We start from the raw sequence: 26,226 nt of genomic DNA, 5'->3' as shown, positions 1-26,226 counted from the left end.
TCAACACGGACATGTAATTTGCCAAAAATGAAGTCAGTCTAGCACATCATCACAATTCCAATGGTAAAATAATGCAATGCTTTATTTGAATCACATTTCAGTGAATGCAGGCCAACTGAAGCCACCTGTTACTTGCATAGACCCCTCTTTTAGCAGCTCGACAAGAAAATACTATAAATATTTATTCTTTATGAAATTGCTCAAAGGTCACTTTTTAAAGGGAAGGTTATCAATGGGACAGCTGGCAAAAGACTAGCTGTATTTAAAGACTCTGCACCTGTATTTTAAACGGCACTGGTAATAGAGACCATTGTAATGTACTATTACTACATTGGTGGAGAAAATTAATGGAAAATACTACTGTATGTATAATCCCTGGGAGCATTATATTTGACAATTTAACCGTGAACACCAAAATCATTTAAATTCTATAAAATACCATTTGCCTGAAGAGTGTGCACATATTTTCAAAAGGTTCACTGAATAATACCAGTGTTACAAAAAAACCTCTTTAACCTGCTGTAGCAGCAGCCTAGATTTCCAACAGCTGTCAAAACAGATTCCAGTATCCATTTTACTCAAGTGTGTTACAAGAAGATCTTAAAACTGTCAGGAGTGTCAGGATGTGGGTAACTTAGTATAAAATGTAACCCAGTTGACTCTGCCAACTTCAGAGAAATGGAGAGGGCTTGCGTCAGCCCCAAAAGAAAAGATCAATCAAAGGCAGCAGGACAAGGTGGAGATCAAGTCCAAGCACAGGTAAAGCCCCAGCTCTATGCTCGGACATGATAGGTTTTATCTAATAGGAAGCTTCAGAACAGGATTCTGAAAAGCCACGTATTCATTCCCGATGACAGCGGAGCACCTCCTGGGTGCATCTCACCCTGAAGCTACTAGGAGCACTGCTGTTTCATGACAGGGTTGCCAGACTCAGCAACTAAAAATACAGGACCCCCAGGTAACTGTGGATTGCAGATACACCAAACAGGTTTTTTGGGTATTTTTGTTTTAAGTTTAAGTGATATAAATATGCCCCATTATTCATGGTATATCTGCAATTCAAAGCTAACTGGGAATCCTGTATTTCATCTGGCAAACTGCACAAGGGTGATTAAAAAAAAAAATTAAAAAAAAAAAAAAAACAAAAACCCCACAAGGTTTTCCCTCCTGGAGCCAACATTTCAGTACAGGATATCAAGAGTTAAAGCTAAACATTTTGAACTTTTTTTAATTTTAAAAAATGTGTTCTCATATACATCTCACCCAGATTCACCAATTCTTAATCTTTGTCACCTTACATATGGCAATCATTTGAGGACAACTTGCAGACATCACGTCCCTTCACCCCTAAAGACTTCAGTATGCATCTCTTAATGATGACATTTTCTGATGTGGGCAAAGCATAATGATGATATTAAGAAGATTTAAAGTTGATAGACTATTATCCCTTATAATGGATGTGGCCCACATTTAAATTCACCATTGTCCCAATACTGTCTTTTAGGGCAGTATTTTTTTCCTAATCCAGGAAGAATCCAGGATCCAACCCAGAACCCCATGTTACACTTTGTCATCATCTGTCACTTCCTTTACTCTGTAACCGTTTCTCAGCTAACACGGTAACTGTAATCCAGTATGCTAAGTACCACGCTGGTCGTGTGAAGAAGGGGTGTGGGAGCACCAAGGACAGGGAGGCCCTCCTGATCTGTCTATACACACACACCTCTGCTCCATCCCAGGACTAAGCAGCTGATGAATACTACTCACCATTTTACCTCCTATGGAGTTCAAAAACCACCCTAGCATTTGTTATTTTAACTCTGAGAATCTTTCCCTCTCAATGAAAAAAGATAGGGGGAGAATCTTAAAGAAAACTAGCAGCAGTAGCAATTCTTGTCCAAATTTTTCCTACCCAAGATTCTATCAACTAAACATATATGCACCACGGTGATTTCCGAGTACCCACCAGCACCTTAATGTCAGAATCACACACGAGGTCCAACTTTGATCTTACAGCTCAGAGTTTCAGTATGTTAACTGTGCTTAGATCATCTGCAAGTACCACAGTAATCTGGAAAATGTGCTAACACAGCTCATTCTGCCACTAAAAGAAAAATGTGAGAATAGGGAAATTTTGTTTAAGAAAAAAAAAAAAAAAAAACCAAGAACAATAACAAGAGACTGCTCTCCTTTTCCAACTAACACTTGTTCGATGAACGGTAAAGGTGAAAATAATATTAAAGAATAAAAAGCAGAACATAATTATTTTCTTGTTTAGCTGACGTATACAAAAAATACTCAAAAGGTTCCCCACTGCATGGTTTAAAGTTGTAGAATAACTTTTATGAAAAAGTTACCTCTTTAAGTATAAAGCTCAAACAAAAAACTTAATAATCCCAAATTTTTAAAGAATCCAGACATGCCAAACAGACATGGCATGTTTTCAATGGCTCTATGAACACTGAAAATATTTGCAGGCATGGGTACGGTGGTCACCACAGAGCATTTTGTGTAACTTTCCCTAAAAGAAATGCTTTAGCACTGACATCTGAAGTCATTCATACTGAAAGAGAATGCACTCAGTGACCTAATCCATTAAAAGGATGAACATGGACACAAACTGAAGTCTGACAAGTTACAGCCAGGCCAGCCTGTGGGGACTCCAGGCCATGGCTACAAGTCCCGGTTGAATCAGCAGATGCAGGCTTTGGTCCAGGCCCAAAGGTGGCTGGTATTTATCAATAGAACTGTGTTTATTTCAGTTCTTGCTAACAAGCAAAAGCCCTGAAAATGAGTCCATGGCTAAATTTTCCTGGACATTTTCAACACCCACATTCTTGAACTTTGTATCCCATGGGTTTAGTTGGTCATTTGAGCCCAATGTCACCTCACATTTATATAACACAGAGCAGCTTACAAGGTACTTTATGCATATATGACCTGCTTCATCCTGGTAATAGTGACTTTTGTAGGCTAACTCCATGTCACAGATGAGGAAATTGAGGCTCAGAGAGTTTAAATCCTTCTTACCCCATGATACATTTCAAAGTGATGATGCCAAGACCCTAACCCATATCTTCCATGAGGGAATTAAAAGTTAAGAGCATCTCTTTCTCTCATCTGGCCTTTATCACATACCTCTTGGCAACTGCACTAGGGTTATGATCTTGTCCTGGTTTAATTATTCCATCTTTAGATTATTTGGTTTTTCTCACATCCAAGATATAAACCCCTTGTGGACAAGGGCTATGAGTAAAATGTCTTTGTATTCACTCATCCATTCTTTCAAAAATCTTTTACCAAGACCCCTCAATTCCAGACACAAGATTAGGGGCTGGAGGATGAAAGTGACTAAGACACAGGCTAGTCTGGATGGTGAAGAATGACAATGCCTTGGGACAGATGATGGAAAGGAGGTGCCTGCAGGGTGCCAATGAACACCGAGGAGTCAAGAGTCACTCCAGAAGGAGTCTCACTGGTCCACCACACCACCATGCAAAGGAACTGCTTCCCCGACCAGTGAATGAAATCTCTCCCCCAGGCGGCCGGGTAGTATCATGAATGGCACCCAGTTCTCGACTGGGATTTAGGATAACTCCAGAATGGCTGAGTCAGCTCCTGCATAAACCAAGAGGACATTACTGGAACTGTGATTAAAACATGCCAAAATAAAGCCAAACCTTCCTACACTGTAACTCTCTACCATTTCAACATATGTGTGCTAATCACCCTCCAAGGAAAACAAATATGTGCCTTATGGTGAGTAAAGAAACAAAAAAGCAGGAGGGTCTGGAAACAACCTCAAGGAAGGAGACTAGTGAATGTTGTCTCTGACACTCAGGTACATAGGGCATCCTCTGTGCCCGGCACAGCCATTCAATATGGTGACCATGGTGACCAAGTCAGCCCTGGGAAAGAGATGGGAGTCCAAGATCTAGGTCAGAGATGCCAGGAAGCAACAGTCCTTCCCTACTATCAGGTCCCTCAGTCTTCTCCAATTTTTAAGAGCAGGGCTTGAGTAGATAAGGGCTCTTCCACCTCAATTTTATGCTGCTAGAAAATAAGTACAATTCACTCTTAGATCAACTATAATATAGGTTTTCCTAAATTAATCTTCAGAAAATTTCCACCATTCACAAACAATGGGAGAGCTTGTTTTAATTTACAGCCCTCAAGTTGGTGCTTTGCCCAATTCCAGATCCTAAGGAGATCCTGACCCAGCTCATCAATTGCTAGTTTGTCAAAGTCAAGGATGCCATGAGCTATTAGATAACACATTCCTCATTCTTTCCTCTCTGTAGCTTGCTGAGCCTGTTTCCTTCCCTGAGTCCTGCCTGTTCAGGCAGAGGCAGCAGAAGCCTCCTGTCCCATAAGTCTTCCTAATAGGAAGGGAAATGTTTGAATCAATGCCTTTCACTTAGCTTTTTTAAATGCCAGAAGAAAAAAGAAGCTGAGCTATATCAGCTACACAGGATTAAAATGTGATAAATAAGAGGAACATTAAAACGGACAAGCTGAAAAGAATTTTTCCAAGACCGAATTTATAAAACGTTATTAAAACCACCACTAAATATCCTTAAGAACTTTTCTTCTAAACACCGACATGTTTATTTACCAAGAACTAAAAGAGATCTGCAGTATTCTTACAGTAGTGAGGATTCAATTCAGGCTTTTAGATCAGACACATCACAGTTCACCTCAGCACATGTTCAACCAGTCTCAACATCAGTTTCCTCATCTGTAAAATGGAGACAATAGCTACTTTCTATTATATACACAGACTATACATAGTATTAACCTGTGTTGTATTATATACATATTACACATACTTTGTATTATATGCATAGCATTATACATACACAAAATACATAATTCAGAAATCATTATTATGCACGTACAATGTGTTAGACTCTAGGTAATAATAAGCACATTACCTCATAAATCAACTATAATAAAATCTTTAGCTTTACAAAATAAAAACTAATAAGCACATTATCTATTGAAATATACATTTAATTTTCACAACCATTTTGTTCTGCTTTTTTGTATCGTGCATCTCTTCAATAACACGAGATGGTTGTGTGTATGTGCAGCCATCTATATGGTGCATGACACATAGAAAATGCTGTAAGAGGGAGTGAGGGAGAGAGAGAAAGAAAAGATATCTGCTACCATAGAAAGAATATCCTAGAGTCACTTTTAGAACTACACACAGAAAACAAAAAAGATCTGGAGACACAGATTGCAATTATGATTTACCTTTGCTAATAAATGACTGACACCCTGGGAGCTTATCACTGCTCCTGTGTGAACCCAAAGAAACAAGATTCCATTCAGTTCATTGCATCTTTTTTTTTTTATTATTATTCTTTTTAGGGCCTCACCTGTGGTACATGGAAGTTCCCAGGCTAGGGGTGGAGATCGGAGCTACAGCTGCCAGCCATAGCCACAGCAATGCCAGATCTGAGCCACGTCCGCGACCTACACCACAGCTCACGGCAACTCAGAGTCCTTAACTCACGCAGAAACGAATCTGACATTGCATCTTTTCCTAACTTCGGAGGCCCTCCTCTTCATGGTGACCTAGCCTCACCTCACCGGCTGCTTCAGAAACGAACAGAACATCACTCTATTTTATATTTCCTAAACAAGGCGCCACAAACCTGCAGTGCAAACAGGTTAAGAAGTACACAAGGGGAGTTCCCATCATGGCGCAGTGGTTAATGAATCCGACTAGGAACCATGAGGTTGCGGCTTCGGTCCCTGCCCTTGCTCAGTGGGTTGACGATCCAGCATTGCCGTGAGCTGTGGTGTAGGTTGCAGACGCGGCTTGGATCCTGCGTTGCTGCGGCTCTGGCGTAGGCCGGTGGCTGCAGCTCCAATTAGACCCCTAGCCTGGGAACCTCCATATGCCGCGGGAGCGGCCCAAGAAATAGCAAAAAAGAAATACACAAGGAACACACTGGAAATTGCTTGAAGACAACTTTTAAGATCACCCATACTCATTCACTCCTTCATTCCTTTACTCATATTATCTCTTTCTTTCTCCTATGTTCTGGACAGTTCTGGAAAAGATTTACCTTTATTTCTAACAGAAGTCATAGAATCTTAAGGTTAGAAGGGACCTCGGGGGTTACTGAGAGGTCACAGCTTCTTTTCTAATGAAACACCTACTGCGTCCCTACAGTGGAGAAGCCCACGGAGGGGTTCTGAGGCTGGACTGCTTGCTTCCTCCCTGACCAATGGAATGAGAACAGTTCGAACCTCATCTCAAAGGGTGGCTGGGATGAAGAAATGGGATAATTTATGGCAAGAATTCAGGAAGATGCCTGGCACAGAGCAGGTGCTCAGAAATGAGGAGCCGATCTTATGTAGAAGTGTTCTTCTGTGCTAGTATATCTACTACATACATTTAGTACACAATTGCACAACTGCATTTAGTATTGCACAATAATAAATGCTTGTCCATCTCTGATGAAACTCTAGTTGTCAGGTTTTTCTTTGAGCTAAATGAGCTTCGGCTTCTACACATATAAAATTGAACCCCTCAACTTCAAGGCAACCTTCTGGGGAATTAATGACAGTTGTCATGTTCTCTGCCCATCTTTTTTGCCAACCTAAATGTTCCCCCTGGTTCTCAAGAGCACCATCCTCCTCCTGCCTCTGGCCATATCCTTACTCATCCATCTTCCTCAAAGTGCGTGCTCAGAACAGCACCCCACACTCCAGGCTGGCCTGAAGAGAAGACCTGACCTGAATTCAGATATTGTATATTGCATTATACACAAAATGTATTGTTAAAAGCACAGCGGCTTTGGAAGCAACCACATTGTGACATTATTTATATCATACTAAGCTCTAAGTCTACTAAAAGCCCAAAGTCCTTTTCCTGTGTGCTACTGATAAGCCATGCCTCCCCCAGCAAAGGTCTAAGGGATGCAAAGGTAGACTACACTTTTAGTGGTTTAATAGCCATCTTGTTATATTCAAGAAACTGGGATCAAGATTCAGTCATCAAGCCCCCAGCTATTTCTCTAGGTTCATCCACAAATTGGATAACTACACCTTCTCAGCCCAGCTTACACCCCAGTCCTTGCCATGGCTGCCAGCAGCTTCGGGCAGGTGTAACCTGACAGGACCCTGCCTCTGTAGTACCACCTCTCTCTAGCTCTCTGCCTTGGGGCTTCTCTGACACTACAGCTGGGATAACTGTGGAAAGGGCCCACACTTGCGCATGTGCAAACCTAGAAGTACAAGGGCTTCGCACCTCAGGGCAACTCTTGACCCAGGGGAGCCCCTTGATAAATGCCCACTGTGACTGTCCCTTCAGAGGCACAGTCTGCACAGCTCCTCAGAGGGTCCCAGGGGGCTGAGCTTCAGTGCCATGGCAGTGACCAGCTTGATCAAACAGCTCTGTGTTGGCTTCCCCTCCCCTCTGTTTCTCTCCTCTCCGGATCCCCATCCTGTCCCCCAGGATCACTGCCCAAAATAAACTACCTGCATGCCAACCCTCGCCTCAGTCTCTGCTTTCTTGGGTACCCCTGGCTGTCAGTCAACACAAATAATGATGTAGGACATGTGAGCCCAAGCACAGCACCAAAGACCCCCCTCAAGACTGAAGCCAGTGGAAGTCACTCTAATGCCACACGATTAGCCTCTCACCCAGCCCCCATGTCTCCATTTTACTCATCAAGAAATAAAGGGCTTTGTCAGAGGCTATGCTAAAACTTAGATATGGGATGCCAACCAGAATTCCTGCAATCTGCCCAGAATACAGAAGCCTATCCATAAATGCTATCTCCCTTCCCTTCCCATTCCCCCAACAAAAGGGAAATGACATTAATTCTCCATGACCCAGTCTTCCCATTCTTAGGAAAACCAGGCTGCTTCCTATTTCTTTGTCTAAATGCACACACATCAAGTTTCAAATACTCTCCCTGGTATCTTGCACAGGATCGGTATCAACCTCACATATCCGTACAAGGTACAGAACTGACTTTCTCCTTCCTTCTTTCCTTCCCAAAAAGAAATGTTATTCATGCAGCTTCTGATGACTCCCCCAGTATTCCCTTACAACTCTTCAGAAATTCACAAATGTTTTCCCATGGCCTCTCTAGTCACATATTTACATCATGTATTTTAGTGCACATATCACTCAGATGGAAATGTATACAATGAAAGTCCATACTCTATGTATTTATGCTGCACACACAATTCTACTGACAGATCAGGATAAGCTGCTTCAGAAATTCCAATGATTGCACTTGGTGGGAGTACACTGGGGAAGTTGGAAGAGGTCTTTCCCATCCGGTTTCTGGAATTAACATTCCTGTTCTTTCCAGCTCAACTTACAGTCCATAGCATCAGCAAAAAAAAAAAAAAAAAGAATCTTTCCCGGAGTCTTATTTTCCATGGGACACTGATCATTAGAATGCCTGGAAATTCCAGCAGGGGCACAGCCAAAAAGCTCGGGAAATGCTACAACAGAGCCCAGCTCAGCCTTCCGCAACCCCAGACTCGATTCAGGCTGTGACCACCTCAGCCTGGGGAAATCAGATTTCAAAGTGCTCTCCTCGGAAGGTTAGCATTGGTGGGTAGAGATCGGCTGGGTTTTGTTTTGCTGGTGGTGGGGGGGGAAGGGGGCGGGGGGGGGGGGAGGTGGGGGGGAGGTGGGGGTGGCGGCGTTCATCTACTTCCCATAAGCTTTCCTTTAAGTTTTCATTTGCAAACAAAAATCTTGTGATACTCATCCATAAAACTTGAAAGCCAAAGCACCAATTACCTCTAAATTCCTTTCTACCTCTAACAGTCTATGATCTGTCTGCTCGACGACGTGTGGTCCAGAGATCTGCAGTAGCAACAGCAGCTGGGAGTTTATTGGGAATGCAGGAGCTCAGCACCCCACCTCCCACCTCCCGCAGACCTCCTCAGTAAGAATGTTCGGTTTAACAAAATCCCCAAGCGATCTGTGGGCACGTTAAATTTTGAAAACTAGTTTAAGACACTTTTATCTTTTCCTGTAAGTGTTTAAGACGTTTCTTCTCAACACTAGTTCTAGTCCAAGTGACAGGCAACAGTATTCTACTGAAAGGAGCCAAAAGAACTATTACTAAGTCTAATATCCTGGGTAATTTTAGGGATAAAAATTGGGGTTGAGCTGATGTATTGTTTTCCTACTTTAAAGATGTTAGAAATCAGAGAAGTGTTTGGATTGATCCTTCTCCATTCAAGAAGTCATTCCTGATGGACGACCAGCACCACGCTCCCCTCTAACAAATTCATACTCATCCTTCAGAGCTCAGGAAGCCTGCTCCTTACATGGCCCACACATGGACTCCCTCTGCATGTGTGATTTCCTTAATGAAACTCTCATTAAAAGTACTAAAAAGGCAAGAATCTCATGAGCTCGAAACATTCATTCCAAATGACACACCCAAGTTTACTTCTTGGATGACCCAGCCCATCCTGTTCTCTTCACATCACTCAACTCCAGTTTGTTCTTTCATTGAAACCACAGCATTTAGCAACTCTTTATAGTCCACCTATGACATATAGAGATCTTCCTCAGATTATGATGGGGTTACCTCCTAATAAACTTATCATGAGTTGAAAATGCATCCAATACCCTTAACCTGCTGAACATCATAGCATAGCCTAGCCCACCTTAAATGTGCTCAGAACACTTACATTAGCCCCTGGTTGGGCACAATCATCCAACACAAAGCCTATTTTATAATAAAGTTCATGACCCTCTCATGTAATTTATTGATGACTGCCTTGAAAGTGACAAACAGAATGGTTACATGGTTACAAGAGGGCTGGAAGAGTGTCTCCCTTGTTTACCCTTGTGGTGGAGTGGCTGAGGATCATGCAACAGGCAAATGGAGAGCCTGATCAAAATTTAAAACTCCCAAGAAAGGGAGTCTCTGTTGTGGCACAGTGGAAACGAATCCAACTAGGAACCATGAGGTTGCAGGTTTGTTCCCTGGCCTCACTCAGTGGGTTAAGGATCTGGCATTACCGTGAGCTGTGGTATAGGTCGCAGATGAGGCTCAGATCCTGCATTGCTGTGTCTCTGGCCTAGGCCAGCAGCTGTGGCTCCAATTAGACTCCTAGCCTGGGAACCTCTGTATGTTGCGGGTGCGGCCCTAAAAAGCAAAACAAAACAATTCCAAGAAAGATTTCTACTGAATGCATATTGCTTTTGGAATCATAAAGTCAAAAAATCATCTAATTCAAACCACTTCAAGTCAGGGGTCCTCTATGTATACATTGTTTTACATGCACAACTAGAATGTAAGCTCCTTAAGGGGAAATCATCCCACCTATCTCACCTCTGGACACAGTGCCCAGCTCTCGGCTGCAGGACTTGGTGAATTAAGAGGTACTGATGGGGAGTTCCTGTCGTGGCTCAGTGGTTAACCAATCAGACTAGGAACCATGAGGTTGCGGGTTCGATCCCTGGCCTTGCTCAGTGGGTTAAGGATCCGGCGTTGCCATGAGCTGTGGTGTAGGTTGAAGACGCAACTCGGATCCCGCGTTGCTGTGGCTCTGATGTAGGCTGGCAGCTACAGCTCCGATTAGACCCCTAGCTGGGGAACCTCCATGTGCCACGGGGGCGGCCCAAGAAAAAATGGCAAAAGACAAAAAAAAAAAAAAAAAAGAGGTACTGACGAACTTGGTCCCACAGTTTCTTACCAGATATTTTTCTCCGTGTACCAATTAGCAGTATTAAGTATTGTGTAAAAGAAGCCACTGAATCATTTGATTTTTCCCCTCCTGGTAATTCAAGAAAAGGAAAACTGTATAAAATAATGATACCTAGAGTGGGAACAAAATACTAGAATGAGCTTGAGAGTCTCAAGGAGTAAAACACACCTACCTAGAAGCAGCAAGGTCCTCCAAATTCCAAGCTGGCTCTTAGGGATTCAGGCTTCAGAGCAAGACCCACCTTTACTAACATCAAGAGCAAGCTTGACTCCTCTGCTGAAAGTTCTGCTTTTCTTGGAAGATTCCTGTCTCGGGCAGCTTCCACAGAAGCAAAAAATAGCTCAGAAGAGACACCTCATTCTGCATCTTAATCTTTGTGAATTGGATGAACTCAGTAAGGCCTTGGAAGGAATGATTAGAAAAGATGGACAGGAAGGAACAGGCTAAAAATTCAAAGTAAAGAAAAATACATGTATGTATATTTCCTTTTTAGGGCCACACCTGTGGCATATGGTAATTCCTAGACTAGGGGTCAAATCAGAGCTGCAGCTGTTGACCTACACCATAGCCACAGCAATGCCAGATCCTTAATCCACTGAACAAGGTTAGGGATTGTACCCACATCCTCACAGACACTATGTTGGGTTCTTAACCTGCTGAGCCTCAACCAGAACTCCAGAAATTATATTTTTAAAAGAAAAAAAAGATTGCTTTTCTAGCAAATGAATTATGTAAGGCACTTCTCTGGTAGATGAAAACCTCCAAATGTCTCCTCAGGTCAAGGAGAAGAGGTATTTTCTCTTATCTGGTGTTGTCAATTCTCATTAAAATGACACTTCTGCAGGACATACTGGGTAGTTTTCATTTATTTCTCAGCCCTTCTGACCCTCATTTGTTTATTTACACATAAACAAACCAATCTGATTGCTGTTAGGTTTGCCTGCCTTCTACTTGCTTTGATGAGATCTCTTTATAACATATATTCAGTTGCTAAAGACTTTGAGCATCCAAGCTAAACAACCAAATCCAACTTATTCGAAATAAAGGTCACAAGTGTGTATGACCCACTCCCTGTCTCATCCCAGACCAATCCAAAGAAAATCACAACACCCGAAGTGTTTCAGATATAAAATCCCTATGTATTTCACTACACAAAATGATTTCTTCTTTTCACATTCACCAGCTGAGGGGAAAATGTGTTGACAAGTTACTCGGGAAAACTGGGTCAGTGCAGTATTTTTTAAGGACCCAACATGATAGAGACTAGAACAACAAAGTTAAAATATAGAAGGTGACGCAAAGGAGACTCATATCTTTTCAGCATTCCATGTCATCTTCAATCTCTTTCTGATAATCCTTTAGACAAAAGAGGTCCTATCATTTATGAAACCATTAATTATATAAATTCCATATAAATTGGAGGCAAATTTAAACTTGGCAGACAGAACAGGTACTCACCAGACCATTAACGAGTAGATTCCGGACAATAACAAGGTTTTATTAACTCCATTCTACAAATGAGAAAACTAAGGCTCGGAAATTGACTAGCCCAGTCTATTTCAAAATACCTACTCTAAGAATCCTCTAGCCATACCCCCTTCCTGTGGATATAAATAATTAGCCACCCGAGGAATACCTTCCCTCTCTCCCTCTCTCTCCCTCTGTCCTTCCTTCTCCCCATACAGCAATGAAAGCAACAAAGCTGCCTTAAACTGATGATGCCACCATGTGGCCAAAATGGAAACTGTCTGAATCAAACTTTGTCTCACTTTCCTCTATTACTGCCTCTCAGAGAAACACGTGTATATTAGAAAGCTTTTCCAAAAGTGTACAAAGAGGGAGTTCCCGTCGTGGCGCAGTGGTTAACGAATCTGACTAGGAACCATGAGGTTGTGGGTTCGATCCCTGGCCTTGCTCAGCGGGTTAACAATCCGGCATTGCTGTGACCTGTGGTGTAGGTGGTGTAGGTTGCAGACTCGGCTTGGATCCCACGTTGCTGTGGCTCTGGCATAGGCTGGAGGCTACAGCTGCGATTCGACCCCTAGCCTGGGAACCTCCATATGCCATGGGAGTGGCCCTAGAAAAGGCAAAACAAACAAACAAAAAAAGTGTACAAAGATACATACACTCCATCTTTTAACTCCCTTCCTCTTCCCTTCTCATTCTCAGTATCCCTCTGCCTAAAAGTCTTCTTGGGTTCTCTATCATCTCTACAGGATTATAGCTGGCAAGGTCCTGCACACACATGGCTCTGTTTTTAACTTCTCTTAGAGCCTAGCATTCTGAACTCACTACTTCTTGCACATAATCGGGCTCTTTTGTAAGTCAACACGTTTATAAATGCTATCCCTTCTGCTTGGAAAACACCTTCATATGTCTGCTCTGTACAATCCTTTTTACATATTAAACCAATTATTAGTCACCCTTCAAAGCTTAACTCAAGCACATCTCCTCTTCAGTGGAGTCTTCCCTGACTCCCCTGGGCCAATTAGCTGTAGGTTCTCAATGTTCCCAGAACCTCTCCACTAACGCTTTTTAATCCCTATTGCATCTGTGATACTGTATTAGTCACTTATTCAACACTGGGTATCTACATGCCAGAGACTGGAACACAGTAAGTTACCTTTGTATTCCCACTTCATAACATAGGGCCAGGAAAGCTGTACGCAGTCAGTAAATGTTTGTTGAATGAAAAAGAGAAAGAAATACAAATAAGACCTTATCCTGGAAATATCATAAAGAAAGCCTATACTCTTCTGCTTTCCTTTTACTCAATTTGTGATCTAATATATCAACTCAGGTATGACCTACCTATACTATGGAAACCATAAAAATCATTAAACCAACATCTTCACCCTCTAATGAGAGTAAACACACCCACGAATTCTTTTCAATCTCCACCAATTATTTTTGTTGCCAATACTACCATTTCAGATAATCCTTTCTCTTATATTTTGTATTTAATTATGAGTAACAATCTCTTTGCCATTTATTTACTATAAACATACGCAATTTCCCCACAAAACATGCAGTTTTGTGAGTTAATAAGTCTGTGGATTCACTTGTGAATCTCCATTTATTACACTTTCCACTGGAAAATATATTTCAAATAACCAGTCTTACGTGAGTGCCACACAACCTATTTTTTCTTTGAAGAACTGTAGGTAAAGTCAGTAGGTTTCATTTTTAGGCATCAAATGACATTTCAGCACCAGAAACAATCATCTACAAACTGAGACTGGCTAGAATCTCAATGTTAACCTGGGCTGGTGGCTGAAGGGCACATATGTGAGGTTATGAAGGTTCTGGAAACAAGCTCCAACTTTAGCGAACCGATCATGACCAGTATCCATTGACCAAACCTGGAATGACATACACACACACACACACACACACACACACACACACACACACACACAAATCCATAAGGACAAACTAAACTCATGTTCTTTGGATCTCAGATGATCATGAACCTGAGGCAAAGGATGAACAGGTGAACCACTAGAATCTCAATAAATCCTAGATTTAAAAGAATGAAAAGTTAGTATCAAAATACATCCCATGGGTCTCAAAGAAACCATATTTAATGTGAAGGATTATCTCCCTCTACTTATAGTTAATCCTGGAGAAAACAGGGCCAACTTCACACTATTACTAATTTGTTGTTGTTGTTATACTAAGATCAAGCCCCAGATATGAATTTTGTTCCCATTCAGAGTTTTAAAATCTCTCAACTCCAGAGAAATTGCGTGTTTAATTGAAGATTACAAAATAAAGTAACTGATACATGATGATTTTGGTATAGGAAACCTCAGCCAGCCAATGAATGAGTCATTCTACACAGCCTAGTTTTCTGAATGGGTAAGAGCTTTATACACCAAAAGAGTTTTGGAGGTCGATTACCTTGAGTGTTAGTATTTTCAATGTTTATGGCACATTTCCCTCTCTTCTCAAAGAGTCTATTTTTAAAATGTATCTTTTTTGGTAGTTCACTCTCATTATTAGTAAATAGCAATTACTGATTTATGTTATTACAAAGTCATGTCTGCAGGGCTATTGAGAGTTTCTATCTTAATATTCCTAAACGTTCAGGGCTTTTGCTCCCAATTCTTGTATCTAAAGTTATAATTTTTCTGTCTCCTTTCTAGTTGTCAAGCTGTCAGGAGTCACTTTTCACTGCTGGTGACAGCAATCCTTTACCCCATTCTAAATGTGCCACACCATAGATGCTAAGGATTATTTTTCAAACTGAAAAAAAAGTTAGGATTGTCATCTAAAATAAGAGTAAGGTCTAAAGAGGGTCCGAAGTAGTCTCCAATACTTTATGCCATCTATTCTGGTTGCTGAGTAAGCATTTTTGCCCTTTTCTTGGTTCTTAGCTGGGTTCCAGATGCACGAAAGAGCCATGCTCCAGACTCAGGGACTCTATAATAAATCTTGCTCTTTACGATCCCCACAGTGCAGAAGTAAACCAAACAATCACATGATCTCACTAATGAATTTCTGTCCTGGCCACCCAACAACACAAGTACCAAGTTTCCAAGGAAGCAAAATGCCCAAGTTGAAAGATTAACCTAGAAACTGGAAAATGGTCCTTATCTTACATAACAGTTACGGTTTCATATATCTACAGCATTTAGCCTCATGAACAGGTAGGCAGCTTATACAAATAAAGTATGGTTAAAATTTTTTGGAGGGAAAAATTACCAAATTGTTTTTAAAACTCACAGAAGTTCAATTTTTTCCTCTTAGATTAACATTTTTAAGCTAAGCAACTTCTTTTTAGTTCTATATATCTAATTGCTTCACCTACTGAACTGACTGCTGCTATATTGGGAAGTCTTCTCTTTTACTCAAAAGGGAAAAAATGTTGCTTTAACATTTGAGTAACCTAAAGATTAATTATCATTATTTTAAACCTATAAACCTCCCTATAAGCACTGAGGTCAAGCATTCAACATAAATCACTGTCTTTAAATTCTTTGCATTCCATAAAACGCGAAAGTTTATATAACCTTATCCATCGAACCTGAGAAAGCAAAAATCAAGCAGGTGATCCAGGCTACCCTGTTACATTAAGAATGGAAGTAAAGAAGAGTAGGTCATCAGTTATCCTAGTTATGTTTCCACACCCTTAAGAAGGAAGCCGACACTTCAGCTATTTATAAACACAAAACTAGAGGGGAATGGCCCACCACTGCCACCCTTGTGAGTAACCAGAGGGGTGGGCTATTAAGCTCAGGCAGAACCCCAGTGGGGCCTGTGGGATTCCCTCAAGGTGGCCCACTATACTCGGCAACACAGAATCCTCTGGGTGCAGTCCTATCTGGTCAGGAAAAGGACTGTGAGGATTTTCAGTGGTCACTTCCAGCCTATGATTCTATATATGGAAACATCCCATACTAGTGTTTCCAGCATCATGAGCACCATACCAGGGAGGAGGAGTGAGGAGCAGGCCAGCTCTCCTCTTGATGTCCTGCCTGCACACTCACTTTAGTGTCTCCCAGGCCCTGCTGCCCTGGACTGGACCTTGTCATCAAATGGCAGCCCAGACCTCTGCTGAGTCTTGCAGGCTGGCGGCTCTAACATGGAACAGCTGGAAAAGGACCCTGCATTCTTTTCTCTACGTAAACACTGGGGGCTCTGTTCACCATCCTGCTGCAGCATGAACTAAAGATTTTCCCCCATCCAAAATTACAACCAACAGGCCTATTCCCCATCCCCCATGCTCACCCCTGATATAATTTCAGTCTGTCACCACACATGCAAATAGTAAATAGCAAAGAGCTGAATCTTCCGAGTGTATTCACTTTCTATACTAGTCGAGGTGTCTGTATACACCAGCAGGGTGATAGGAAACAATTCTGTTTATGTTCAGTAAAGTTTCCTGACGAAAGCATTAAGGACCCTAATTCCTGCCTGCCACCTATGAGACCCTTTCTACAAATACGAATAACATCTTGATGGTTAAGTTTAACCACTTAGTATGCGAACGAACTGTAAATATCATTTCAATAGTCTGTAGCATCACCTACATATTATTCTGAAGACGGAGCTATAAAACTGGAATATCCGGGGGGGGGGAATGAATAATAAAATTGAATGTTCATATATTCCTCATACAGCCTAATAAAGGGCAGTCCCGGGTATCTTCATGTGTCGCTGAAATCCAGAGAGCCACGTTGCCCAAAAGAAGAAGGGGGGGGGGAAACCCAGAAAATCCAGACTCTACGTGACCTGACTTACTTATTTCCCAGGAAACTGCATGAGAGAAAAATCAATCATTCGTGCTACCGTAGCTACCACACGGAATGGACTGAAGGAGTTGACAGTGGGCAAAAGACCCAAGCGGCCAGCAGAGGTAAGTGGGCGGCAGGGTCTGGGGCGGGGGTGAATGGGGGGAGATGCCAAGGGCCTGGGGGCCTCGCCTTTGAGTCCCCGGGGACCAAAGAGCAGGGGCGGGGCCCAGGCCGGAGGCTGGGAAGCCGGAGTTCGGGGTGGGAGGGCGGACCGGACAGCAGGACGTCGGCGGCAGCGCACTTACCGGGACTGTTGGCCTCGCCTTCGAGGACGTGCAGCTCGGCGCAGTCGGCCAGCGAGTGCTCCAGGCAGAGCTGGAGGAAACGGGCCTGGGTCTGGCTCACGCGCTTGAGCAGCGACAGCAGCGCAACAGTCTGCTCGCACTCGTTCCAGCCCTTAAACCAGCCCGCCAGCACCCCGACCTGGTCGCGAAACATCATGGTTAGGGGGCGGCCCTCGGTCTACAAAGCCCCCTGGGCGCCCCAGCCCGCCCCGCCCGCCCCAAAGTTTGGCGGAGCCGCAGCCCCGCGGCCGCCCGAGACGCGTTCCGGTTCCAAGGTGGCTCTGGTGCCCGGACGCTGCAGGTATTGCCTCGGCTCCTGCCTCTCTCGTCTGGTTTCAGTTACGTTCCGGTGATTCTGGCTGATTTCCCCCAGAGATGATGACAGACAGTAGCACAGAAATGTTTCTTTTTAAAAAAATAGCGATTAAAAAAATTTTTCCCCACAAGGCACACAAACTGAATGAATGCTCTCTTTCCCCCCCACCCTTCTCGCGGCTTCGGGATGGTGATTTCCGGCGTCTGGGGGGGTCTCTTCCCCGCTGGGCGGCAGCTCGGACCCTTCACACCCGCATTCCCGAGCGGCGATCACCACTGGAAGGAGAGAAAGGGCTGCAATGAGACCTCGGCCAGCGAGGGAGCGCGCTCGGGAGGGGAGAAGGGGGCGCCCCGAGGGGGGTTTGGTCCCCCAAATCCGTCTGCCTCTCCACACCCGGATGCTGGAGATGAGCTATTCCCCTTCTGGGAATGGCAAGAAGCCTCCTTCCCAGGTGCGTGAGGAGACCCCAAGGCTTCCTGTTGCTGCCGATGCGAATGGCTAGTGCTCCCCACACACCCCACCCGGGGTGGCCTTGGGGGCTGTGCTTGCGAAAGCCCGCACCAGCAACAGATCTTCCTCGAGCAGAAAACTTGCAATGCGGCTGCGAAGGGGCGCGGGGGTGGGGGTGGGAGCTAATGCAAAGCAGAGGCTGAAGCAGCAGCAGCCAGAGTTCCTTCCTCCTCCTCCTCCTCCTCTTATTCCCCCTCCCCCCCTCCCCTTCGCCACCACCTCCTCCTCCTCCCAGAGAAGCAGCCGAACGGCTGCAGCTCCATCTACAGCAACAGCCAGCATCTCCACCGCCAGGCGCCCCTCTGGATTTAGGCCGTGAGCAGCCGCTACAGCAGCTCAAGACAAAAATAAACTCTCCCCACCCAAAGCTCCGAGCCCAGCGGGCGGAGGCTCAGCCGGAGCCCCGGCTCCCCCGCGCCGTGCTGCTCCAGCCCACCCGGGATGTCTCCGAGGGCCTACTTCACCCTGAACGATCAAATGAGTGCGTGCGTGTGCGTCTGTGTGTATGTGAGTATGTACGTGTGTGTGTGCTGTAGGCATCCTGCCCCCGCTGCCGCCGCCTACGGGCGGGTCTGTCCGGCCCAATGCCTCGCCCGCGCGTCCCAGGCCGAAGGCGGCACGGACACGAGCGCATGCCGAGCGCGGGTCTGCCGGAGCCCACAGCACTGCCTCCCCTGGTGGGCAGGGTGGCTCGGCAGGGACTGCGGCTCCACGACACTGGCACACGCCCCCAAACGACCGACAAGAAGAAAAGTTCGGTTTCGAGGGTTCCCCCAGTCCTAAACCAGTCCGGGTGGCCGCCGGGGGTGGCGGCGGCGGCGGCAGCGAAGAGGGACTAGCAACTCAGCCAACCCTTGAGGGGCGGCTCACTCCCAGCATCCGGTTTCCCCGCTCCCAGAACTTCCCGAGCGGAGGGGGCAAGTCCCCCGGGAAAGGGACCTAGGGCCCCGCGGGTCCCCTCCCTGGGGCAAATGAGATAGGGCGCTCACCTCGGAGCGGTTCATCTCGGCGGCTCGGGGCCCCAAGCGCGGGTCCGGGACCGCGGCAACTCTCAGCGAGGTTGGGGACGCCCGAAGCGCGGGCTGCGGGCCATGCCGTCGGAGCGGGCGGCGCTGAGAGAACGCAGCGCTGCGGGTCCCAGCCGCCGCTCCTGCTGTCTCCAGTGTCGGCTGGCGGAGGACTGAGCCGCCGGAGCCGGAGCTCCCCACATGCTACTGATTAACATACACCATTACATCATGGGCTTGGCAGGGAGCGCCCGAGCGGGGGGAGAGGAACCCGGGCGGCGGCGGCTGCACACTGGGGGAGTCGGGGGAGGATCCCCGGACCGGCCGGCGGCGAGGGTGGGGGGCGGATTCCTTAGCGGGGACCAGAAAAGGGGAGGGGATCGAAGAGGGAGGAGCCGGATGGCGCAGTGGGGTAGGGTTGGAGGAACAGCGGGGGGAGGGAAGAAGTTTGGAGAAGGGGAGGGGTCCAAGTGAATTCCTCCCCTCGACCGCCCGCGATTTCTGGAGGGGTTGGGGCGCTGGAGCAGCTGGAGAGCAGGCGGAAGGGGACTTGGAGGGCGCTGCAGCGGAGTCGGTGCTGCCACAGGCTGCTCGTCCTTGGGAATGTGGTTCGCCGACTAGGGTGACCCCTTGGCCTTACTGGGGCCCGGGAGTGGCAGGGTCCTGGGGTCACCGGCGCTAGGGGCGTGGAAGGGTTCCGGGGTTCGCGGACCCGAAGAGCGGAGGAGGCGGAGGGGCGGTATGCCAAGCTGGACGTGCCTAGGCGCCGGGCTCCGTGCGGCCCGTGTCCCAGGAGCGCGAAAAGTGCCGGGCAGCTCACCCCTCTCCTGGGTCGGGCCTTGGATGCCCTTTGCTCCTGCGCCGCTCTCCCCTGGGGAAGCCGCCAGACTTCTGGGGCCAGCCGGCGAGCTACGTCTGGCGCGCGGGCTGCAGCTGCGGACCTAGAGCGGAGACGAGCGCCTCCCCGGGCGGCAAGGAGGCAGACGAGGCCACCTGTCAGCGCGTCTGAGTCACCGGGCTGGGCAGCCTTTACCTGGACCTGCTGAGTGCGCGAGGCCGAGGCCCGGCAGGGGCTTCTTAGGTCCTGGCCGCGCAGAAGAGGAGGGGGATGGGGATGGGGCTGCGGAGCCGAAGCCAGACGGCACAGAGAGAGCTGGGAAAGCGCCCTCCGGTAATAGAGGATGGGTCAAAAATACACTAACACCTGAAAATCGCTTTGTCTTCTAACTTTAATTGATTATTCACAGGTGGACTTGATAACCAAATCCTTGCTATCCGTATTTTGGAGCATTTCTCCAGCACCTTGAGGTTTTGTTTATGAGTACTTCTGAGAAATTAGTGAAACGCATGCCTCAAACCTGGCCTTCCTTGCTCTTGTTAATATAGTATTTTTTTTAATTATTGGAGTATACTTGACTTAAAAGTTGTTAATTTCAGGCATAGAGCAAAGTAAGTCACTTACACATATACATTTATATGTATTTATATACATATATATCCATTGCTTTTTGCTAATACGGATTTTTTTTTTAAGGTAAAGTATCTGAGATATTCTACTGATTAACACTTCCTTCTTTAACTCCAGCATATGTCCCTGGATTTTCAATCCTTCCTTCCTTCCTCAAACCTAGTTTTTGCACCGTTTAGTTCCTGTCAGACATGTAACAGTGCCTAACCATCTGTCGGGGGTATTGAAAGGAATTGTGGAGTTGCAAAATTTTAGGTGTCACCATTAAGATAGGGTGTGTGAATAATTTTCTTTGGCTAATTATTAACCAGCCAGTAAAGGTATCTTCATAATTCAATGAATATTGTGCCCTAAAAGCAAGAATTCTAGAGTCAATATTTTAATTTTGTTTTACAGAGGCAGAAAAGTATGACATATTTTTCCAAGACATCACCTTCACTAGCTAGTCCCTATTAATAACTTTTATCAGGAAATGGGGAGAAGTTTTAGAGAATGTCAGATCTCCATACATACCTTGATATCAACCTCAGCCAAAGCAGAAGCTCTCCACCTGGGGCTTTTGGAAGCCACCAAGAGTGATTTTTTTTTAAGAAAGTGGAAAAAAATCAGTTTCATTAACTTATTTTTTGTCTCCCTCAGGTAACCAAGTGAACAGTAAAACTAAAAAACAAAAACAAAACCTTGAGGCAAATTAAGAGTTCTACTTAAAAGGAAGAAAGAAAATACTGCCACCTACTGGAAAAGTGTACTGCTGACAGCAGCCTTTGACCTAAGAAAGGATGTTGACTTAGCTAAATTTTGAGCTAGTTAAAAAAAAAAAAAAGAAAAAAAAAACAAAGAGGAGCATGACATGAGTTGCCAGCCTGCTTTGTTTTTGGTGGGTTCGCCATACTTGTGTTACCCCTTGCCTCTGGGCCTTTTCCCTGACGGGATGGGGAGTAGCGATAAAACCCAATGTTACTGCTTCACTGTCCCTTACAGAGTGGTCAGGACTGAAGGAAGGAAACTAATACTATCAGCTAAATGTATATTTTTCTATTAAATGGGGAATTTTCCTATATGAACCTGTACACAGTTTTTATGGATAGTTAAGAAGTGGCTAACAATGACTAAATATCGATTATCACTTGGAAGAGGAGTTTTAGGACAACTTCTAACTTCCAAAGAACTGATGATTCTAATCTGGAAGGAATGGGATACTGGTGAGCTAGAAACATGGCTGGGGGGCCAGAAAAACATCTCTTGGTTGCTAGAAACATGCCCAGGTGGTTCTCTGGACTCTACTCGGGAAACGTACAGAACCAGTGAAAGCAGGTTTATGCAGGCCAGGATGTAAAGAAGGAATTGACCAAGAAAAGACTGGACTTGGCTGACTGACAGAAGTGCCCAGGAGTGAGGAAATTTGAGGACTGATTGAAAGCGAGCCAAGCTGGCATTTACTTCAGAGAGAACTCTTTCTATATAATATTTTCACACTAGGATCTAGTGTGCTTCCTGAAAAGTAGGCCCAGCTATAGTAAAGCAGTATCTGTAATAAGAATATCATTTAAAAATAATTGTAAAAAAATTTAAAATAGGAGTTACCGTTATGACGCAGTGGGAAACGAATCCGACTAGGAACCATGAGGTTGTGGGTTCGATCCCTGGCCTCCCTCGGTGGGTTAAGGATTCAGCATTGCCATGAGCTGTGGTGTAGGTTGCAGACGTGGCTCAGATCCTGCGTTGCTGTGGCTGTGGCGCAGGCCGGCAGCTACAGCTCCGATTGGACCCCTAGCCTGGGAGCCTCTATATGCCGTGGGTGTGGCCCTAAAAAGACAAAAAATAAATTAATTAAATGTAACACCTGCTCTTATAAGCTTGTTAGGAGGTCTGAAAATAACTGGCATATTATTTGGCACATTGTAGACACTTTATAGGTATTAGTTTCCCTTCTTTATATATATATGCACAAATTAGAGTATGTTAATTTGGCTAATTTACATTTTGGGTCTGCCTCACATAGAAACACTCTTTATTCATTCTTCAAAGACATGCCCTCTCAAAAACCATGTAATAAGGCCTAGGACAGGATTGCCAGGGCTTGAATCAGGATTCAAAGGGATGAAGAGAAAGATGTGGAGGAAGAAACTGCAGAACTGGTGACAGATGGAATGTGGGAAGGCTAAATCAGGAGTCAGGTCTGCTAAGATAGCAACAGTGAAAGGCAAGCTGGGTGAGGCCCAGGAGCCGTGGCTTAGGGAGACTAAACTTGAGTTCAGATCTCATTAGAAGAAGTTTGGAAATATCTCAGTGTTGGCAGAGACAAGCATTCAGATAGAAAGCTGGTGTGCAGTTAGCCCAGGGCAGAGTGGTAATGGCCTGCACCAGTTTCCTACACCTCTGGCATGTTTTTATACTCAGGGCATCCTGGCTGCTGGCTGGCCCAGGGCAAACCTGGCTGGGCGAGCCTCAGGTGAAATAGTGGGAATTGGGGAATCTGCTTTCTTTTTTCCCAGAAGACCTTACCATTCTCAGGACAGTTTTACAATTTTCTTTCAGTTGCTCAATTTAGAGAATTCTACCCCCCTAAAAGACTTTTCAAACCCTGTTTGAGGTAAATAGAATGCCACTACCCAAATGCCATAACAGGTGTGATTAGTTACTCTTTAGGAGTCATGTTGCATCCATGAGAAAAAGGTTTTTTTTAATTTTTTGACAAAATAAGTCTAACACAGAGTTTACTCTTTTAAGCCTTTTAAGTATAAATTTCAGTCACATTAAGTACACATTGTTTGCGCAGCCATCACCCACTATCCATTTCCAGATCTTTTTCATCTTCCCAGACTGAAATTCTGTACCTGTTAAACAATAAATCCCCATTCTCCATCCCCTGAGCATCTGCTAACCACTATTCTCCTCTCTGTTTCTGTGAATTTGACTATTCTAAGTACCTCAAATAAGTGGACTTACACAATATTGTCCTTTAGTGTGTGGCGTCCTTCACTTGGCATGATATTTTCAAAGTTCATCCATATTACAGCATATATTGGAACTTTATTTCTTTTTATGGCTTAGTAATATTGCATGAAGAAAACTTTTGAGACAGCTTTCTCTAGAGTGGAGTTAAATAAGAAGGGTGAACTCTATAGAACATTTAGTCAGGCGCACTGTCTTTTGGACTAATTTCTAATGAGTATAATCCAAACCAATTAACTCTACTTAAGTAAAATATAAATACAAGCAATTGAACCACAATTTCAAACACAAATTCAGATTTCACACTTTTAAAAATAAAAAATGTGTGAAGCATTAATTACAGTTTTTTACAGTAAAACATCTTATAAGGTGTCAGATAAATTTTCAGATAAGTACTGTCAGAAGGTTAAGTGTAAGTGTTGCAAAACTACTCCTATTTACAGGATTTGTATAGATGAGGAATACAAAAGTAAGAGCTTAGACCTTTTAGAGAGATAATTTGTCCCAGATTGGCATGAGAGAAAGAAAGTAAAAATTACCCATTGTAGGGAATTCCCTGGCGGTACAGTGGGTTAAAGATCTGGAATTGTCACTGCTGTGATGTGGGTTTGATCCCTGGCCCAAGAAGTGGAACTTCTGAATGCCAAGGGTGCAGCCAAAAAAAACAAAAAAAAGTTCCCTATTCTAGAAGTCATCAAATCCTTATTCTGATCTTGGTTGTTGACTCAAGAACTGCAATGTCTTTTCCAATTGAACATGCAATTGAAATGCGGTCCCAGTTTTAAATAGCTGAATTTTTTTTTTGCCTTTTTTTTGTCTTTTGTCTTTTTGAAGGCCACACCCTCGGCACATGGAGAGTCTCAGGCTAGGGGTCTAATCCGAGCTGTTGCCGCTGGCCTGCACCAGAGCCACAGAAATGCAGGACCCGAGCCTCATCTGCGACCTACACCACAGTTCATGGCAATGCTGGATCCTTAACCCACTGAGCGAGGCCAGGGATCGAACCCACAACCCCATGGTTTCTAGTTGGATTTGTTTCCACTGTGCCACAACTGGAACTCCCAAATAGCTGAAATTTTTAAATGTACAAGTCTAAAGTCATAGTTCCAACATCCAAGACTCCCCTTTTCCAGATTCTTTAAAGCAACCTCTTGATAACATTCCAAGGCTGCTGATACCAACTTTCTCCTAACCAGCTACTACCATTGCACTGGATACTGTAAATATTGATTAATCCCATATTGTCCACATCTTTGGAAGGTTCCCAGTCAGAAAATTTATGAGAAACTGCCTGGATACACATTTACATTTTATTGCAAGATTTCTCAGAGCCTTCATTATGGTAATGTCCATTGTGCTCTTCGGGAGAATACGGTATAGAGCAGGTCCTAAACTTTCTTGAGCCCAGAATACATTCTTCACAAGTCTTGGAGTAGAGTGCTGCCTAGGATATGTTCTAGGAAATGCTGGGTCTAATAATGCATTCAAGAAAATCAATATACTGATGAAAGAATTTAAAATTGTACTTATTTTCAATGTTGCAAAAGCATGTGTTTTTCAGACAATGTAGGAAGGGAACTAGTGAGTAAGAGCACAAGCTTCAGGCAAAACAAAACAAACCCCAAATGGATTCAAATCCTAACTCTACCACCTGGTAGACGTGAACTATGGGCTATTTAACCTCAATTGATCTCAGTTTTCTGCCTACTTTAGTAAATTGAGCCAGGTATATAGGAAGTAAAGTCAAATTGTATCAGAGTAGCCAGGAGACAGGTAACACCAATTATTTTATCAGAGATCGTGACTATAACTGAAAGTTCAAAGGAGAACATGGCGGTAACTCACAGGTAGCAACTGCAAGAAGCAGCTACCATCTACAGGGCTGGGGAAACACAGTGAAGAAGTGGGAATTATAAAAACCCAGAAGTTTGGGGAGTTCCCTTCCTAGCTCAGCAGTGAATGAACTGGACTAGGATCCTTGAGGATGCAAGTTCGATCCCTGGCCTCGCTCAGTGGGTTAAGAATCCAGTGTTGCCATGAGCTGTGGTGTAGGTCACAGATATGGCCTGGATCTCATGTTGCTGTGGCTGTGATGTAGGCTGAAGCTGGAGCTTTGATTCAGCCCCTGGCCTGGGAACTTCCATATACCACAGGTGTGGCCATAAAAAGAAATATATATATATATATATATACATACATATATATATATATATATATATATATACACACATACATATATATTTATACACACACACACACACACACACACACACAAGCAAAAAGCCTTCAGGTGACTTTAGTCTTCTGGCCTTTGAGTCACTTTAGTCATTTGGGTCTTCCCAGCTAAGGTCCAGACAGGCCCACCCCTGCCATACCCCACCCTAATACCTGATGACAGAAGCTGTGAGCATAATAGAATGGTAATTTTTCTATACAACTCCATTTTGGGATGGTTTTTGTAAGCCTATTCTTCTGGTTTCCCTTCTACCTCACAGTCTCTTTCTCAGTCTACTGGTTCCTTCTCAATCCCCCTGAATGCTGGCGTAGCCCCCCAGTCCATGGACCATTTCTACTCCTGTGCTCACTCCATGGGTGATCTCACGAAGATTCCTGGCCTTAAATACTATGCTGGAGTTCCCATCATGGCGCAGCAGAAACAGATCCAACTAGGAACCTA

General features: G+C 44.5%; 1 protein-coding gene across 3 annotated transcripts in view; it reads right to left on the bottom strand.

Annotated features, from left to right (window-relative positions):
* The window catches only part of SAMD4A (sterile alpha motif domain containing 4A), a 222,896-nt gene extending 203,394 nt beyond the window's left edge, over positions 1 to 19,502 (bottom strand). Inside the window, exons 1-2 of one of the 3 annotated variants that reach the window (XM_047767380.1) lie at positions 19,109 to 19,502; positions 17,255 to 17,884 (exon numbers count right to left, since the gene is read on the bottom strand). In XM_047767380.1, coding sequence (XP_047623336.1) covers positions 17,255 to 17,450 — 196 coding nt within the window. In that variant the 5' untranslated portion in view covers positions 17,451 to 17,884; positions 19,109 to 19,502. Of the gene's footprint in view, positions 1 to 17,254; positions 17,885 to 18,481; positions 19,041 to 19,108 lie in introns of those variants that run through there. The other 2 variants (XM_047767382.1, XM_047767381.1) reach the window with 2 other exon arrangements.
* Between the last annotated feature and the right edge of the window lie 6,724 nt (positions 19,503 to 26,226).

The sequence above is a fragment of the Phacochoerus africanus genome, chromosome 2 (genome assembly GCF_016906955.1).
Source record: "Phacochoerus africanus isolate WHEZ1 chromosome 2, ROS_Pafr_v1, whole genome shotgun sequence".
Taxonomy (NCBI): Eukaryota; Metazoa; Chordata; class Mammalia; order Artiodactyla; family Suidae; genus Phacochoerus; species Phacochoerus africanus.
The sequence above is the reverse complement of the archived record's forward strand: the minus strand, read 5'-3'. Positions and strand labels throughout refer to the sequence as shown.